Source organism: Notolepis coatsorum (genome assembly GCF_963971535.1).
Source record: "Notolepis coatsorum genome assembly, chromosome: 7".
Taxonomy (NCBI): Eukaryota; Metazoa; Chordata; class Actinopteri; order Aulopiformes; family Paralepididae; genus Notolepis; species Notolepis coatsorum.
In genome coordinates, this window is record NC_140171.1 from 150,494,995 (window position 1) to 150,513,570 (window position 18,576).

The 18,576-nt window shown below is 43.4% G+C and overlaps 1 protein-coding gene across 1 annotated transcript in view; it reads left to right on the plus strand.

Annotated features, from left to right (window-relative positions):
• LOC311231808 (microtubule-associated tumor suppressor 1 homolog A-like) overlaps positions 1–18,576 on the plus strand; it is a gene marked incomplete at its 5' end in the record, with an annotated part of 109,323 nt that overhangs the window by 43,878 nt on the left and 46,869 nt on the right. Inside the window, 2 exons of the mRNA XM_084318432.1 lie at positions 2,265–2,383; positions 3,050–3,403. Coding sequence (XP_084174558.1) covers positions 2,265–2,383; positions 3,050–3,403 — 473 coding nt within the window. The remainder of the gene's footprint in view (positions 1–2,264; positions 2,384–3,049; positions 3,404–18,576) is intronic.

The following is an 18,576-nucleotide window of genomic DNA, read 5'->3' on the forward strand; positions in this document are numbered from 1 at the left end:
AAAACATTTAAATAAAAGAAAGAAAACGATCGAAAAGGTGTAGGCTGAAGCCGAGGCTTATATTGCTTACCCTTTTTTACATTACATTATTAATAAAATAAACTAAAAACATAATTCAGTACATAATTTTGCAAAAACAAAAGGTTAGGAAAGTTACATAGTTTTAGTGTACAGTTTATACAGTAATATACAAAACGTATACACATTTTTTTTTCTTCTAATACATTTATGTTATAATAAAATATAATTAGGATTATAATAAGGTTTTATATTTATGTATCACTTTATATTTGAACAATTTCTTGAATGTATGTATCGAACTACACATTTTTTATTCGTTGTCAGTTATTCCATAGTTTATTTCATTGAGCTGATTGACTGTGAAAGTAGAGTCTGAAGCATAGAATTATTACAACTTCTGACGTTTGAAGTGATGGAGCTCTTTGGTCTGAAGGCTTGGTCAGGTTTGGAGTGTTGGTTTATATCTGGCCAGCAGGTGGCAGTACCTCTGAGGGAAGGACACGCAGACGGCAGTGAAGGTCCAGAGGCATTGCTTAGCTCTCAGCAGGGGGGCTGTTTATTTGTTCATATTCAATGCAGTATGTTTACATTAGTTGGAAATGGAAAACCATTCAAATCTATTATAGTTATACAAAAAAAAGTTGGAAGTCCAAGGCAGCTCTACAATTTTAAAAAGCCTTTATTAAATGGCTCACATTATTTAGATCATTTAAAAGAGACCAACATGTTTCGGCCTTCATCAGGGTATAGATAATTAAGACCAACATTTTATTTGGTCTTAGTTATCTATACCCTGATGAAGGCCGAAACATGTTGGTTTCTTTTAAATGATCTAAATAATGTGAGCCATTAAATAAAGGCTTTTTAAAATTTGTAGAGCTGCCTTGGACTTCAACTTTTTATAACTATAACGGATCCTACCCCGGATTTAATCCAAAGAGCACCTACTGAAACACAACCAAGAATGCTGTAGCCCTCTCCATATCCTCTTTTTGATACCATTCAAATCTAGTTGAATTCATGGCAAGTAGTGACTCAGATAGCAGCTCAGATGGTCCAGCAGCCTGTTTGAGACCCAACACACTTATAAATTACCTGTATGAACCAATGGGTGACTAATTTGTTTTGAATCTGAAAATGTGTGTATGTATTTTGACTGTCAGAAATAAGGGTTAAACTATTTTGCCCACAAGTCTAAATAATACTAGATTCTTTATTTCCAGTCAGAATAACCCTGTTCCATTTTGGATTAGAGACGGATAGATAAAGGGGAGGGAGGGAGGGAGGAGGGAGGGAGACTGCATAATGAGATGGATGATGGTAAAGGAGGAAGAATTGTTGAGCGATAACAAGAGGATGGAGAGGAAGAAGACAGAAGAGACTACTCTCTTCTCTTTCCCTATCCCCTCTGTCTCTTTCTTCTCTTTCTCCATCTTTCTTCTCTTTCTCTCTCTCCTCCTCTCTCCTTTCTCTTTCTCCTCTCCTTTTTCTCTCTTGTTTATCGCTCTCCTCTCATCTTTCCCTCTCTCCTTTCTCCCTCCTGTTTATCGCTCTCCTCTCTCCCTTTTTGTTAACCTCAACTTTTGATGTCTTCCCCCTCTCCCTCTTTCCACTCATCTCTCTCTCTCTCTCTCTCTCTCTCTCTCTCTCTCTCTCTCTCTCTCTCTCTCTCTCTCTTTCGGTCTATCTTCTCTCTCTCTACTTTACTGATGGTGGTAATGCAATCCTTAATGCACATCCTGGGTGTGTTCACACACACACACACACACACACACACACACACACACACACACACACACACACACTTACTGACATACAGACTGCTCATCATTACAGCGCAATCCCATGATGCATCATTCTTTTCCCAGGATGCTGAGCAGGGAGTGTATGGGATGAGTGTGTTTGTGGAGGGCTTTTCTGTTTTAGTTGTGGTGGTCGGCTCAGATCTGGGACTGACGGAGAGAGTGTGTGTTTGTATATATGTATGTATGTATGTATCTTTCTCTGTATGTATTTAATTTGTTTACTTTGAAGGTTTTTGCGAGTGTGTGGTCATCTTTGTGTGGATCAATGAATGTTTCTTATATTGTCACGTTAGCTTAATTATGTTTTGTACTTTTCAATGTTGAAGTGCGTGTCGTTCGAAGGTGGTGTGTGTGTGTGTGTGTGTCAGGTGTGTGTTGCTGACATGCTGAACGTCATAGCCGTCACCACCCCACTAAGTAGTCACTGTTCTCTTGCAGTGGACAAGAACAAGCCTCGTGGGGTGCCAGCAAGACCCGCCAGCACCAACCTGACGACACCGGCACTGGTACCAACAGGTGGACCCAACCAGAACCTGCCGCTGTCGCCATCTGAGCCGGTATGTCTGCTGCTACTGAGGCTGAAGGTTCTAGAAGGAAGATACAGGGTTAGCTTACTGTATGTGTTGCAAACTAGAAGATACAGGGTTATCTTACTGTATGTGTTGTAAACTAGAAGGTGTTGTAAACTAGAAGATACAGGGTTATCTTACTGTATGTGTTGTAAACTAGAAGATACAGGGTTAGCGATGTGTTGTAAACTAGAAGATACAGGGTTAGCGATGTGTTGTAAACTAGAAGATACAGGGTTAGCTTACTGTATGTGTTGTAAACTAGAAGATACAGGGTTAGCGATGTGTTGTAAACTAGAAGATACAGGGTTAGCTATGTGTTGTAAACTAGAAGATACAGGGTTAGCTTACTGTATGTGTTGCAAACTAGAAGATACAGGGTTATCTTACTGTATGTGTTGTAAACTAGAAGGTGTTGTAAACTAGAAGATACAGGGTTATCTTACTGTGTGTGTTGTAAACTAGAAGATACAGGGTTAGCTTACTGTGTGTGTTTAGTTAGCTACTAGACAATTAGGTTACACTAGAGAAAGGAAATGTAACTAATGATGCTAATGTGTTCGATAATGCTAGCTAGCATTTGGTAGCGGATATTGGCTCTAATGTATGGTAGCTAGCTAACCTACATGGTCTTTTGCCTCCACTAATCCATAGATACCTGATGTGGTGAATGCAAATGGACCGGTCACACCAGTGCTCCCAGTACCTCCTACCGGTCCCACCACGACCAACGCAAACACCGGGTCCGGAATCAACGGCCCCGCCGCTCTCGGGTTCAGAGTGCGGACAGGGTCACGGTCGAGCCCCAAGACGGCCTCTCGCCTCCAGAACGGATCGGGTTCCTTTGGGTCCAAGCTGGGCGGAGCGGAGGGGGACGGTCCGGTCCAGTCCAGGCAGGACCACAATAAGGAGAAGAACCAGGGCCTGGTCCAGCTGAGGAGGCTCCGGGAGCAGGGGAACAGACGGGTGGAGGCCCTGGCCACCGTCGTGCAGCATCTGTTCACGGAGGTGAGCGCCACGTCTTAGTCTATAGACCTGTTCACTGTCCACGTCAGACACGGAGGTTAGCGCCACGTCTTAGTCTATAGACCTGTTCACTGTCCACGTCAGACACGGAGGTTAGCGCCACGTCTTAGTCTATAGACCTGTTCACTGTCCACGTCAGACACGGAGGTTAGCGCCACGTCTTAGTCTATAGACCTGTTCACTGTCCACGTCAGACACGGAGATTAGCGCCACGTCTTAGTCTATAGACCTGTTCACTGTCCACGTCAGACACGGAGGTTAGCGCCACGTCTTAGTCTATAGACCCGTTCACTGTCCACATCAGACACAGAGGTTAGCGCCACGTCTTAGTCTATAGACATGTTCACTGTCCACATCAGACACGGAGGTTAGCGCCACGTCTTAGTCTATAGACCTGTTCACTGTCCACGTCAGACACGGAGGTTAGCGCCACGTCTTAGTCTATAGACCTGTTCACTGTCCACGTCAGACACGGAGGTTAGCGCCATGTCTTAGTCTATAGACCTGTTCACTGTCCACGTCAGACACGGAGGTTAGCGCCACGTCTTAGTCTATAGACCTGTTCACTGTCCACGTCAGACACGGAGGTTAGCGCCACGTCTTAGTCTATAGGGAGGTGTAGTGGTTACGTCATTGTTGTTTCTGGCCGGTCCACCTCTTGAAATCGCAATGTATTTCCCCATTGCCCTAACCCTAACTCGTCTCGTTTAAAACAAATAAAGCATGAACATTTGCATGGTGTACTTTTCTGTGCGTTTTTTTTTATCCACAATCTATAGCTCAACATGAAAATAGTCGCAATTAATCGTAAAATAATTTCGTCAATTTAATTTCAACCAAAAATGCTTAAACAATAATGTTAGTGATAGAGGGGAACTCTTTTTGTTCAAAAATGGAAAGCTTGCCAATGTTCATGAGGCAGAATTGTTACAATAGCCGGTGGTCCAAAGTGACGACAGACTACACCTCCCTATAGACCTGTTCGCTGTCCACGTCAGACTCAGGGTGGGATCGAATACACGGCTCAATACACAAAATTGTTAAGGGGATGCAGACCAGAGAAAGACTTTCGTCTTGTTTACATCAGGGTCCCCCATTTTCAATTCATAATGAATTGTAAGTAAGGGTGCAATTAGCACCGTGCAATCCATTCTTTGTGGATCCCGCCCTCAGTGTGTGCACTTCACAGAGGTTAGCGCCATGTCTTAGTCTATAGACCTGTTCGCTGTCCACATCAGACTGTGTGCGCGCGCGGGGGCAGAAATGAACGTAAATCCTGGTCAGAACAACGGGGCAGACTACAATATATTTGCATTTGTTAGCCATGCTAGCGATCTAAACAATCAACCCATGCCAAAGCTAGATATGTAAAAGGTGAAAGACTCACACTCACAGCCGTGCTGATTTGACTAAATGACATCCAGACGTTTTCGTTTGAAACAACTTTTAGTCAGGGGAGTGTCATGGTTTCTCCATAGAGCTCCATTATATAATAGTAGTAGCGTTACCATACCACCAGTTAAACATCATGCTAATAGTAGTAGCCGTTACCATACCACCAGTTAAACATTATGCTAATAGTAGTAGCCGTTACCATACCACCAGTTAAACTGAGAGAGAGGGTAGAAGACGAGTGAAGGACAATTGTACAGTTTAACATTTCTATACACTGCATTGAATGTATATTTTGAATGCACATGTAGTACCTATACATTACTGCTCTATTTGCCCTAGCTCTATTTGTGACTGACGGTGTTTTCTGCACCTATCATCTGTGGTTGATGATATTGCTGTGTTGCTATTTAGGGTGTTGTTGGCGCTAATGTGCTTGAAGAGATGATGGTTGTTGTCTGTAGGAAGCATAGCAGCAGGGAGAGACTTGTCTGTACTGATGACGAGCCATTCACTCTAGAACCAGGCGACAACTGTAGAAGTCAATGGAAATGGTAACAACTTACTCAGCTCAAAAGATGTGGTTCCTCCTGTTAACTCCAGCTGTGTCGGAGTTGTGATGATATTATGATGATGTTATTCAGGGTGTTGGTGATGATATTATGGAGATGATACTATGATGATGTTATTCAGGGTGTTGGAGATGATATTATGATGATGTTATTCAGGGTGTTGGAGATGATATTATGTTATGTATTCAGGGTGTTGGAGATGATATTATGATGATGTTATTCAGGGTGTTGGAGATGATATTATGTTATGTATTCAGGGTGTTGGAGATGATATTATGATGATGTTATTCAGGGTGTTGGAGATGACATTATGGAGATGATATTATGTTATGTATTCAGGGTGTTGGTTGAAACCATGTTCCAGGCGTTAATGGCTGTTTTCACGGTTCATCTCCTGACAACACGCTGCAGGACACACCCAGGCTCCATTAACAACAACACAACACTGTGTGTGGGTGTGTGTGTGGGTGTTGATGGAATATGTGTGTTTATTTGTGATTGTGATACCTTACTAATTTATGGGGTCCATATATAGATCACATATCTAATAAATGAAGGGTGTGTGTGTGTTATGTAACGTGTGTGTGATTGTGGTTAGCTAGCTACTGTATATTGCTAGCTATATTGGCTACATTGGGGTTGTTGACTGTGTGTGTGTCCATGTGTGTGGCCTCCACAGGTCTCTACAGGCCTCGTCTACTTGGTTGGTCATGTGTGACACACTTCAGTCAGTCTCGGCTCATTTCTACCTCAGTTCACCTCAGGTTTCTCTCATAGTTCATATCAGTCCACTGTTGACTTGACATACAATCTAATCATTTTTCCATTTGCCATTTTTAGCGATAGGCCACTCCCCTTGTGATAGGCCACTCCCCTTGCCAATTGGCATGAAAAAACATGCACACACACACGCACGCACACACGCACACACTTGACCTCCATGCCCAGTTTCAGGGCAGAGGTCCGTTAGTCAAATCTGATGCCCAACTAGGAACAGTTTCTACACAGTTTAAACCTGAAAGGTTTTTACACTGATGACATGAACCTGATCCTGTCACAGTGGGGCACCAGGATGTTGGACATGCAGGGGTTAAACCTGATCCTGTCACCGTGGGTTACTAGGTAAATATTTGCTCTTAGATTACTGTAGCTCCTGGATTCAGGTCAGTAATGTAAACGGCAAATACATACATTCATAACACTCAGACAAAAAAATGTGAGCGGAGCGGAGCGGAGCGCTTGATAAATCCGCTCTTCGCTCTAGACGTCTGGTTCCGCTCTCGTTCGCTCATGTTGGCCCGCCCCCGCAAGTCGCTCACCACTCACCTTCATTTACGAATCAAGCGCTCCCCGCTCCACAGCTCGCTCTGCAGAATTTTACATTTTTTGGAGCATGATGTAAATTATGGTGATTTGACCAAAGTACAACAGTCTACACCCCCTGGGCCCCTTAACAATTGTTTGTATTGAGCCGTATTGTAATTGTACCCATTCTGCAATGTTAAATACCGTTTATCCATTCAACTAGCTCTACTAAGCCATGGTAGCTAGCCTAGCCGCAATGCTATGGTCGATCTCATACACGTTAGCATGTAAGCTAACAACAACAACAACGTTAACTTTAAAGATGGCGGATTATACTTTGGTCTTAGCAGGATGTGAGTGACGGTTCACCCTTCTCATTGGTTGAAAATGGCCTTCATGTTTGTACATCGCCACCTGTTGCTTTGGCATTGTACTACATGTATATTACATCAGTTTCTGTGTGATCGTGTGCACTGAGCGGCCCGGAGCGGCTTGGAGCGGAGGAGAGCTCTCGCTCCGGAAGTCGCACCGACCCATTTTAAAACCCACTCCGTCGCTCACTTCAAAACCACCCGCTCCGCTCACATGCTCTGTTACCAACTACACTAACTATTACCAGCTACAATAACTATTACCAGCTACACTAACTATTACCAGCTACACTAACTATTACCAGCTACACTAACTATTACCAGCTACACTAACTATTACCAGATACACTAACCATTACCAGCTACAATAACTATTACCAGCTACACTAACTGTTACCAGCTACACTAACCATTACCAGATACACTAACCATTACCAGATACACTAACTATTACCAGCTACACTAACTATTACCAGATACACTAACTATTACCAGCTACACTAACCATTACCAGCTACACTAACTATTACCAGATACACTAACTATTACCAGCTACACTAACTATTACCAGCTACACTAACCATTACCAGCTACACTAACTATTACCAGCTACACTAACTATTACCAGATACACTAACCATTACCAGCTACACTAACCATTACCAGCTACACTAACCATTACCAGCTACACTAACTATTACCTAACTATTACCAGCTACATAACTATTACCAGCTACAATAACTATTACCAGCTACACTAACTATTACCAGCTACAATAACCATTACCAGCTACACGAACTATTACCAGCTACAATAACCATTACCAGCTACAATAACTATTACCAGCTACAATAACTATTACCAGCTACAATAACTATTACCAGCTACAATAACTATTACCAGCTACAATAACCATTACCAGCTACAATAACTATTACCAGCTACATTAACTATTACCAGCTACACTAACTATTACCAGCTACATTAACTATTACCAGCTACACTAACTATTACCAGCTACACTAACTATTACCAGCTACATTAACTATTACCAGCTACACGAACTATTACCAGCTACACTAACTACCAGCTACACTAACTATTACCAGATACACTAACTATTACCAGCTACACTAACTATTACCAGCTACACTAACTATTACCAGATACACTAACTATTACCAGCTACACTAACTATTACCAGCTACACTAACCATTACCAGCTACACTAACTATTACCAGCTACACTAACTATTACCAGCTACACTAACTATTACCAGATACACTAACCATTACCAGCTACACTAACCATTACCAGCTACACTAACCATTACCAGCTACACTAACTATTACCTAACTATTACCAGCTACACTAACTATTACCAGCTACACTAACTATTACCAGCTACACTAACTATTACCAGCTACAATAACTATTACCAGCTACAATAACTATTACCAGCTACACTAACTATTACCAGCTACAATAACCATTACCAGCTACAATAACTATTACCAGCTACAATAACCATTACCAGCTACAATAACTATTACCAGCTACAATAACTATTACCAGCTACAATAACTATTACCAGCTACAATAACTATTACCAGCTACAATAACCATTACCAGCTACAATAACTATTACCAGCTACATTAACTATTACCAGCTACACTAACTATTACCAGCTACATTAACTATTACCAGCTACACTAACTATTACCAGCTACACTAACTATTACCAGCTACATTAACTATTACCAGCTACACTAACTATTACCAGCTACACTAACTATTACCAGCTACAATAACCATTACCAGCTACAATAACCATTACCAGCTACACTAACCATTACCAGCTACACTAACTATTACCAGCTACACGAACTATTACCAGCTACAATAACCATTACCAGCTACACTAACCATTACCAGCTACACGAACTATTACCAGCTACAATAACCATTACCAGCTACAATAACCATTACCAGCTACACTAACCATTACCAGCTACACTAACTATTACCAGCTACAATAACCATTACCAGCTACAATAACCATTACCAGCTACAATAACCATTACCAGCTACAATAACCATTACCAGCTACAATAACCATTACCAGCTACACTAACTATTACCAGCTACAATAACCATTACCAGCTACAATAACCATTACCAGCTACAATAACCATTACCAGCTACACTAACCATTACCAGCTACACTAACCATTACCAGCTACACTAACTATTACCAGCTACACTAACTATTACCAGCAACACTAACCATTACCACCAGCTACACTAGGCCACGTCGCTGTGTGTGTGTGTGTGTGTGTGTGAGAGAGAGCATACATACCTGCATGTGTTGTCATACTCTTGCTGCCTGGCTGAGATTTGCTCTCCAGTTATGATAATGGTTTGGTGTATGTGTGTTCAGCTGTACTGTCTACAGTTGTTTTTTTTGGCCTTAGGCAAGACACACACACACACACACACACACACACACACACACACACATAGACACCACACAATTGCACAAGACCCAAGACACACACACACACCCACACGCACACACACACACACATTTAGTCTTTTAGCTGAACACTTTTATCCAAAGTGACTTACAAGTTCTGTAGGACAAGTCGGCAGGAAGGAAGGGTACAACTCTTACCGCTCAGTAACCATGTTCATCAAACGGTATAGACACCACACACACACACACACACACACACACACACACACACACACACACACACACACACACACACACAGACAAGCTGGTATTGCCACACACTAGACAGGCTTGTCCTGTTCGCTGCAGATTAACGAGTTCACAGCTGAGTAAAAGATGGTACCACTAAGCCATGTTCGTTTTAGGGCTGACCCCTATTAGTCGAATAGTCGACTAATCGATCGAAAGGAGCCGTAGTCGACTAGCCAACCTCTTAGTCGAATGCAAAAAATTTAATAAAAATGATATATGTATATATTTATTTATTTATTATTTTACATTTTTTATCATTCTTTCCAAAAAAAGAGGCCTAGAAGCGTGGCTAACGCTAATGGCACGCATACCAGAGGCCAACTGCCTAAGAAAACAGGCACAGAGGCACTGAAAGAGGATTTCACCCATCTAATGAACACACTAGACTAGACAAATATCAAGATGTATCCATCAGTGGACCAATTGCATGCTTTCACAGAGGACAAGAAGCCTTCAGTCGACTCCTTCAGACATTAAGCACCCCCCACAGCCCAAATGGAATGATAAAAAAATAAATATATATATTATACTTTTATCTTTTTTTCCGTCGACTATCGGCTAATTTCGTCGACTACAAGTCGACTATGCAAATCCTTAGTCGGGGACAGCCCTGGTTAGTTTTATCCCACTCAGCGTTGCCTGTGGGTGGGGACAGCCCTGGTTAGTTTGATCCCACTCAGCGGTGCCTGTGGGTGGGGTTTCCTACACGGGACACTATAATGAAGGTCAGGAAGGCTAGACAAACACTCAACATGGTGGGGAGTGAAGGCATGTTGGTCTGTGACTGAAAGCGTAGCCAACGCTGGGTCTCGGTGCCTAAACCCCACCCTGCTCGGTGTTGCCCGTAGTCTAAACCAAGCGCTACGGAGGATCCTGTTTCTAGCGCTCGTCCTCCCATACGTGACCTCTCTTCTCACGGGAGAGAGGAGACAGGAGAGAGGAGAGAGGAGAGAGGAGAGAGGAGAGCGCACATTAAATATGGATGTCATGATGTCTCTGTCTCTTTACTCTCCTTTTCTCTTTCCCTTCAATCTGTAAATAGTTAGAAGCACAAATAATAATAATAATAATAATAATAATAATAATAATAATAATAATAATAATAATAATAATAATAATAATAATAATAATAATAATAATAATAATAATAATTAATTGGATTTGTAGTGCGCTTTTTGTTCACTAGGATCCCAAAGTGCTACAGGGTTAAAACATAGTTAATTTTTTTTATAATTATTAATAATAATAATAAAATAAAATACAGAATATAAAATGAAATAAAAACAAAACATAGTTAAAAACATAGTATAAAGTAAACAGAACATTTTAAAAGAGGGAGAGAGAGTGATGGAGAGAGCTAGAGGGAGAGAGAGGGGGAGAGGGATAAACCAAAGGTTGTGAGTTTATGACTTTCTACACATTGTCCTCGTGGTAACCTTGTTAACCTAACATCTGTTGAAGACCTCACTCACACACACACACACACACACACACACACACACACACACACACACACACACACACACACCACACACCACACCACACCACACCACACAACACACACACACACACACACACACACACACACACACACACCACACACCACACACCACACACCACACACCACACACCACACACCACACACACACACACACACACACACACACACACACACACACACAACCCTTTATCTGTAAGCGTCTGGTAAACTGCCCTCACTTTTAAAGTGACTACTTTTAGGCTTTCTATTCTCTGTGGGAGACCTCACTAGATAGTGAAAACATTACAGTCACACACACACACACACACACACACACACACACACACACACACACACACACACACACACACACACACACACACTGTTGTTATCTGCTGTTACGCTCCAAGGGAAAGTGGACGCTATCTTCTGTGCAGCTCTTATCAGCACTCAAAAGATAATGTGTGTGTGTGTGTGTGTGTGTGTGTGTGTGTGTGTGTGTGTGTGTGTGTGTGTGCGCGCTCTCAGATTACATAACTGTACATTAAGGTTCTTGAGTGACTTAAGGGACTGGTGACAGCAGTGTACAGCTTAGTTAATAATAATAATAATAATACATTTAATTTGTAGTGCGCTTTACATTTGGAGCCAAATCCCAAAGCGCTACAGGGTTAAAACATAGGCTTTAAAAACATAGGCAATTAAAAAACAAGGCATAAAAACAAGGCATAAAAACATACAAAAAAAGGGACAAAACACACAAGGCATGTATAAAAGGTTAAAACTAAGAAAAAGCTTTGGCGAAGAGGTACGTTTTTAGTAAAGAACTATTAACCCAGTTCACAAGATAAGATATTGATTCCCTTTATTGACACTCTGGGGTCATATTAGCACAGAGGAGGGGGGTACAGGGTAATAGAAATACAAATATATTAGATAATATAAAGACAAAGGTCTGATCTGCTGGACGGAGACATAATGTACTCTATTGATAATATCACAATGCGTGTCTGTACATGCCCCCCCCCCCCCCCCCCCCCCCCCCGGTATCATATACAGATTCTATCCTTCCATCAAGACGTCACCATCATTTTCGTACCAACCGTGCCCTTATTGGATTATTTATATTGACGAAACTTACGAGTTATATTCATTAAAGAAAGTTGATTTAATAAAAAAAAATACTCATTTAATCAGATTATTCACTTTAATCAAATTGAGGATTTTTTTGTTCTTGATTTTTTATGATTACGTCATGAAATATGACTACAGACATTCGAAGCCTCATTTGAAAACTTCAATAGAAGCTTTGAATGTAAAATTATTTAAATAATTACATTCGGTACAGCCCTAACAATGTGCAATACTCCACACTGAGTCTTAGTCTACCCTGGTGTAAGTAAACGGATTATCTAGATTATCTACAAGAGTAGTTATTAATAAGAGACGATCAATTCGAACAGTTCTCCAGCCATTAGGTCACTTAATAATCTGAACATGATAATCTGTTCTTCTTGAATTGTGAGAGATTGTAGAAAGTGTGTGTCTGCTGTATAACCTTGATTGACAGCTAGCTAACAGTCTAGGATTCCTGTCTGTGCTGTCCTGTGTTATTGATTAGATGGGGGGAGGGGGGGTGGACAGAGGGAAAGAAGGTAAAGAGAGAGTGGGGGAGGTAGAGAAGGAGGATGAGAGAGAGAGGGAGAGAGAGAAAGTCTATTTGGTTTTAAACAGTGGTGCGTTGGTGATTTCATACCTGGTTGCACAGTGTTTTAATGACGCCACGCGCACGCTCCCGAGCATGCGCATAAAATGTTCCCTCGCGTGCGCACAGACTAAAGTCGATGCCTAATTGCCTCTAGGAATGGAATGTAACACATTTCATTCACACGTTCTGTGTGAATGTATCTGAGGGTGTATTTGAACACACCTGACAACCTGCACTATTGTTATGCAAAGTAGCCAGGTGGGTACTTGGCGAGTTGGCGCATCAGTTGAGTGCAGCACATTCCCTTTTTTTTTTATCCACTTTTTCTCCCCATTTAAAATTTTTCTCCCATCCCAATTTCATATTATCCAATTCTTCCCTCCCCTGTCTTGAACGTTGCTAGACTATGCCTCCCACTGGTCGGTTGTAGTGAGGATAGAAGCCTTGCATCACGTGTCCCCTCCGGTACACGAGGAGGCAGCCTGTCGCATCTTTTCACCGCAGCAGCTCGAACTCTCAGTGGCGAGGAGTAACGTGTGGGAGGCTCACGCTGCCCCCGATACTTCCTGACTCTGCTGTGCAGGCGTCACCAAACCGACCTGTAGGAGTCGCTGTCCACAACGTCCAATCCCCACCCACCGGCTTTCCCACCCTCTAACACTTGCCAATTGTATTAGTATGAACGACCAGCCGGTGGCAAACGCCGAGAGCTGGGCTCGAACCCAGCGTCTCCTGCGTTAGTGGCGAGCGCCTTGCCCACTGCGCCAATCAGCCGCCCCCAGTGCAGCGCATTCCTGTGCGCGTGCTTCTGCTCACAGACCCGGCTGCACCCCGTGCCATGACCAACGCACCCCTGGTTTTAATGTCCCCGTCCCATGACCAACGCACCCCTGGTTTTAATGCACTTACATTGTATTTGAAGAGTGATTTTTAGAGAACTCGTTTATCACAAAGCATATCCAACAACAACAACAACAGCAACAACAACAACAACAACAACATGATGACATCAGACCCAAGCAGCTAATAGTTACTTGTTATTATTTCTAAATAATGTTGCATTATGTCTCGGTCCCATGGCCTTCCATATTGAAACAGCTGGATCTGGAGAGAGAGACAGACAGATAGAGGGAGATAGAGAGAGAGGGAGATAGAGAGAGATAGAGAGAGATGGAGAGAGAGGGAGATAGAGAGAGATGGAGAGAGAGGGAGAGAGAGGGAGAGAGAGAGGGGGAGAGAGAGAGAGAGGGAGAGAGAGAGAGAGGGGGGTGTAGAGAGAACAAGGGAAAGAGGGAGGGGTCTGGAATGCACCAGCTGCAGTTTGAACCCTGGAGCATTTTGGAGAGGCACGTGTGTGTGTGTGTGTGTGTGTGTGTGTGTGTGTGTGTGTGTGTGTGTGTGTGTGTGTGTGTGTGTGTGTGTGTGTGTGTGTGTGTGTGTGTGTGTGTGTGTGTGTGTGTGTGTGTGTGTGTGTGTGTGTGTGTGTGTGTGTGTGTGTGTGTGTGTGTGTGTGTGTGTGTGTGTGTGTGTGTGTGTGTGTGCAGAGCACGCAGGAGGGAGGAGGGGGAGTGGTATAATAGAAAGAGGGCGTGGTTACTCTGGTGTGGGCGGGGCTAGGAAACGCATGCAGGCTGGATTGTTGGTGGTTTAACTTGAGAGAAAGTGACAGAACGAAGGAATGAGTGAGGGAACACAGAGAGAGAGAGAGAGACATGGATTGTGTGTCATTTCACGAGAGAGAGAGAGAGTAACGCATGTAAACGGTGTAAAGGCACAGTACGATTAGGAAGCAGGAAAGGAGGAAATCGAAAGGAACTAGGAGAGGAAGAAACGCATTCACGATAGTCTTATTGACATTCCACCACGCGCTTGATAGGTAGCTAGGTCGACTGTTTGTTTAGCCTGAGAGAGAGCGAGAGAGAGAGAGAGAGGGAGAATCTATTTGAGTTTCTCTGCAGAGACAGTCACGTTTAGGAGCAGGGAGGAGAGAGAGAGAGAGGAGGGAGGTGGGGAGGAGAGCTCAGATGGACAGGTAGAGAGGAGGAGAGAGTCGTCAGCGATGGAGGGAGGATGGGATTAGAGGGGGAGAGGAGGAGTGTGTCTTTGGAGGAAGGGACAGAGCAGCACATTGGGCTGCGTTTGTGAGTTTCTATTCTAGAGAGGGAGGAGGAGGTTTCACAGGGAAGGTAGGAGGGAGGGAGGGAGGGAGGGAGGGAGGGAGGGTGAGAGAGAGAGGGAGAGAGAGAGGGAGAGTGTGAGGTGGAGAAGGAGAGAGGGAGCGTGAGAGGGAGGTAGAGGGAGAGTGAGAGGGAGGGAGAGTGAGGTAGAGAGAGTGAGGGAGTGAGTGTGAGGGAGGGAGAGAGAGGTAGAGAGAGAGTGAGTGAGAGAGAGAGAGAAGGAGGTGGAGAGGGAGAGGAGGGGGAGGGGGGTGCCATGGGCGCTACGGCCAGCAAACCCCACCTGAAGAAGACCAAGACCCCACCTCACCTCCACAAGAGGAGACGCAAGGTGTGTGTGTGTACCTGTGTGTGTGTACCTGTGTGTGTGTACCTGTGTGTGTTTATTGATGGCTGTTCCTCCTCTTTTTTCTTCTTAGTTGGTTGGTTTGTGTTCCTTCTTTACAACTCTATCTGTCATGACTTCTTGTCTCCATAACTATCTGAAGATCTCTCTCTCCCTCCCCCGCTATCTGTTCTCTCACTTACCCACCCTGCTGGGAACAGATGGGCTTTATGACTGTGTGTTTGTGTGTGTTTGTGTGTGAGAGAGACAAAACGCTTGCTTTCCAGTGTAAAAACACATCCGCGGAGCTAATGATGCTAATGATGGAGCATCGCCGTCGGTTGTGTGATAGTAAAGGGCTAACCTTCTGTATTGTCACAGCGAAAGGGTTAACCGGCTGTCGTGTGGCAGTGAAAGGGTTAAGACAGAGATATTGTGTGTGTGTGTGTGTGTGAGAGAGAATTTCTATAATCCATTTTATACGATGGCAGTGTTTCATCATGCCAATAAAGCCAATGCCAATAAAGCCATTTTAATAGGAGAGAGAGAGAGAAAGTCTGTGTGTGTATGTATGTGAACTACAGCCATAGTCTTGTCTGTGTTGACGTGTGGCAGTGCACTTTGTCTGTGTTGACGTGTGGCAGTGCACTGTGTCTGTGTTGACGTGTGGCAGTGCACTTTGTCTGTGTTGACGTGTGGCAGTGCACTTTGTCTGTGTTGACGTGTGGCAGTGCACTTTGTCTGTGTTGACGTGTGGCAGTGCACTTTGTCTGTGTTGACGTGTGGCAGTGCACTGTGTCTGTGTTGACGTGTGGCAGTGCACTTTGTCTGTGTTGACGTGTGGCAGTGCACTTTGTCTGTGTTGACGTGTGGCAGTGCACTTTGTCTGTGTTGACGTGTGGCAGTGCACTGTGTCTGTGTTGACGTGTGGCAGTGCACTTTGTCTGTGTTGACGTGTGGCAGTGCACTGTGTCTGTGTTGACGTGTGGCAGTGCACTGTGTCTGTGTTGACGTGTGGCAGTGCACTGTGTCTGTGTTGACGTGTGGCAGTGCACTTTGTCTGTGTTGATGTGTGGCAGTGCACTTTGTCTGTGTTGACGTGTGGCAGTGCACTGTGTCTGTGTTGACGTGTGGCAGTGCACTGTGTTGACGTGTGGCAGTGCACTGTGTTGACGTGTGGCAGTGCACTTTGTCTGTGTTGACGTGTGGCAGTGCACTTTGGACACAATGTTCTGCTTCTAATTTGAAGCCTGCTGGTCCGAGTCTGTCTTCCCATTATTTGTGTTTGTGTTAGCGGAGGGTGTAGTCTTGGACCATACAGAGACATTGATGAGTGTGGATATGTGTGAAGGAATGTTAGCTAGCGTGACACGCGCCTCGTGTGTGTGTGTGTGTGTGTGTGTCTCAAGTTTCAAGTTTCTTTATTAGTTGTCATACAAAAATACAGAATACTTTTATATGAAATGCTTTTTCCTGTTCTGCTCCTGAGAGTGTGCTAGATAAAAATAAAATAGATAAGTCAAAAATAGAAGTCAAAAGTAACACGTAATAAGTGTAAACAAAAATGTTCAAAACAAAAGTGTTCAATATACATATATACAATATACAATACAGAGTAGAATTTTTTTTTAACTGAGTTACAATACAATATAAAGTACAATGCAGAAACGGGATCAGGTACAACTTAGGGTAAGGTGCAATGAGGTATGAGTTGTAGTGCAAATCTCTTTACCAATAAATATAAAGTGTGTTTGATGGCTCACCTACAAATCCCTTCACGCTCTGGCACCTCAGTACCTCACCGACCTCCTCCACCCCTACACTCAGTCACGGTCCCTGCGATCCATGGACACTGGTCAGCTCTCCATCCCCCGAACCAGACTGCGGACCTTCGGTTTCAGTGTGGCATCTCCCACCCTCTGGAACTCCCTCCCCGTAGAACTCCGCACCGCCCCAACTCTGGACTCATTCAAAAAATTGCTCAAAACCCACCAACATGGCCTTTAACCCCTAATCTCTCACTTTATATGTATATGTTGTGTCTGTCCACTTTGCTATTCCCCCCCCCTATGTAAAGCGACCTTGGGTCCCTTGAAAAGCGCTATATAAAATGAAGTTATTATTTATTATTATTAAAGTGTCTAGTGTGTAAAGTGGGTGCTACAGTGAGTTGTTTATTTAAAGTGAGTGTCTGGGTGGCTAGAGTCTTTGATTATTCTCTTAGCCTTACCCATGCAACGCTTGTTGTAAATGTCTTGGAGAGTGGGAAGCCTGAATATGTGTGTGTGTGTGTGAGTCTGAGTGCATGAATGAGTGTATAATACAGCGACTATAAAGGAATTAGTCTTTTGACAGTCAGTGCAGAGACTTTCAGCAGTTGAAGCAGTTGGAATATATAAATATAATACATAATAGTATTCACCACATCAGCATGTAAATCATGTTGACTTTACTGACAGTTTGTTTACTTCTTGGTGTGTCACGTTCAGAACCCAGGTACTCGGCTCATCCGTCTAGTTAAGTAGAACCCAGGTTAGGGGTGGACGGTATAAATGGTATATGGTATAAACGGTATGAATTTGCGCTACGGTATGGATTTTGACTATACCTTGTTGTGACCGGTAGACTAGAGCAGCTAGTCACAGCAGTAGCAATGACGTTAATGTTACTTGACGAGTCACTCAACGTTTGCAGTAGTCGTTGCATACTTGCATAGTGTTTAATTGTACTGAGTTTTTCTCCACTTGTTCACGGACCTTGTCATATAGTTTTGGCATTTCAATTTGGCTAAGGAGGCTGAGAGGAGACTTGCTTTAGCGCAGCAACGTGCTAACGTTAGCCGCTAAGCTAACGTTCTAACGTGACTCCGTGGCACCAGTTCCATTAGTGAGGAGGAGGGGGGGGGGGGGGTTATATTGACGAGGCTTGACAACAGAGGTTCAAAGATAACTTCACATTTATTGGCTATTCGTTTCTTTATATCGCTTTTATCCATCGGGCTGCTCTCGTTTCCAACTCTGTGTGTTGACAATGACATCCTGGTGTGACATCATCA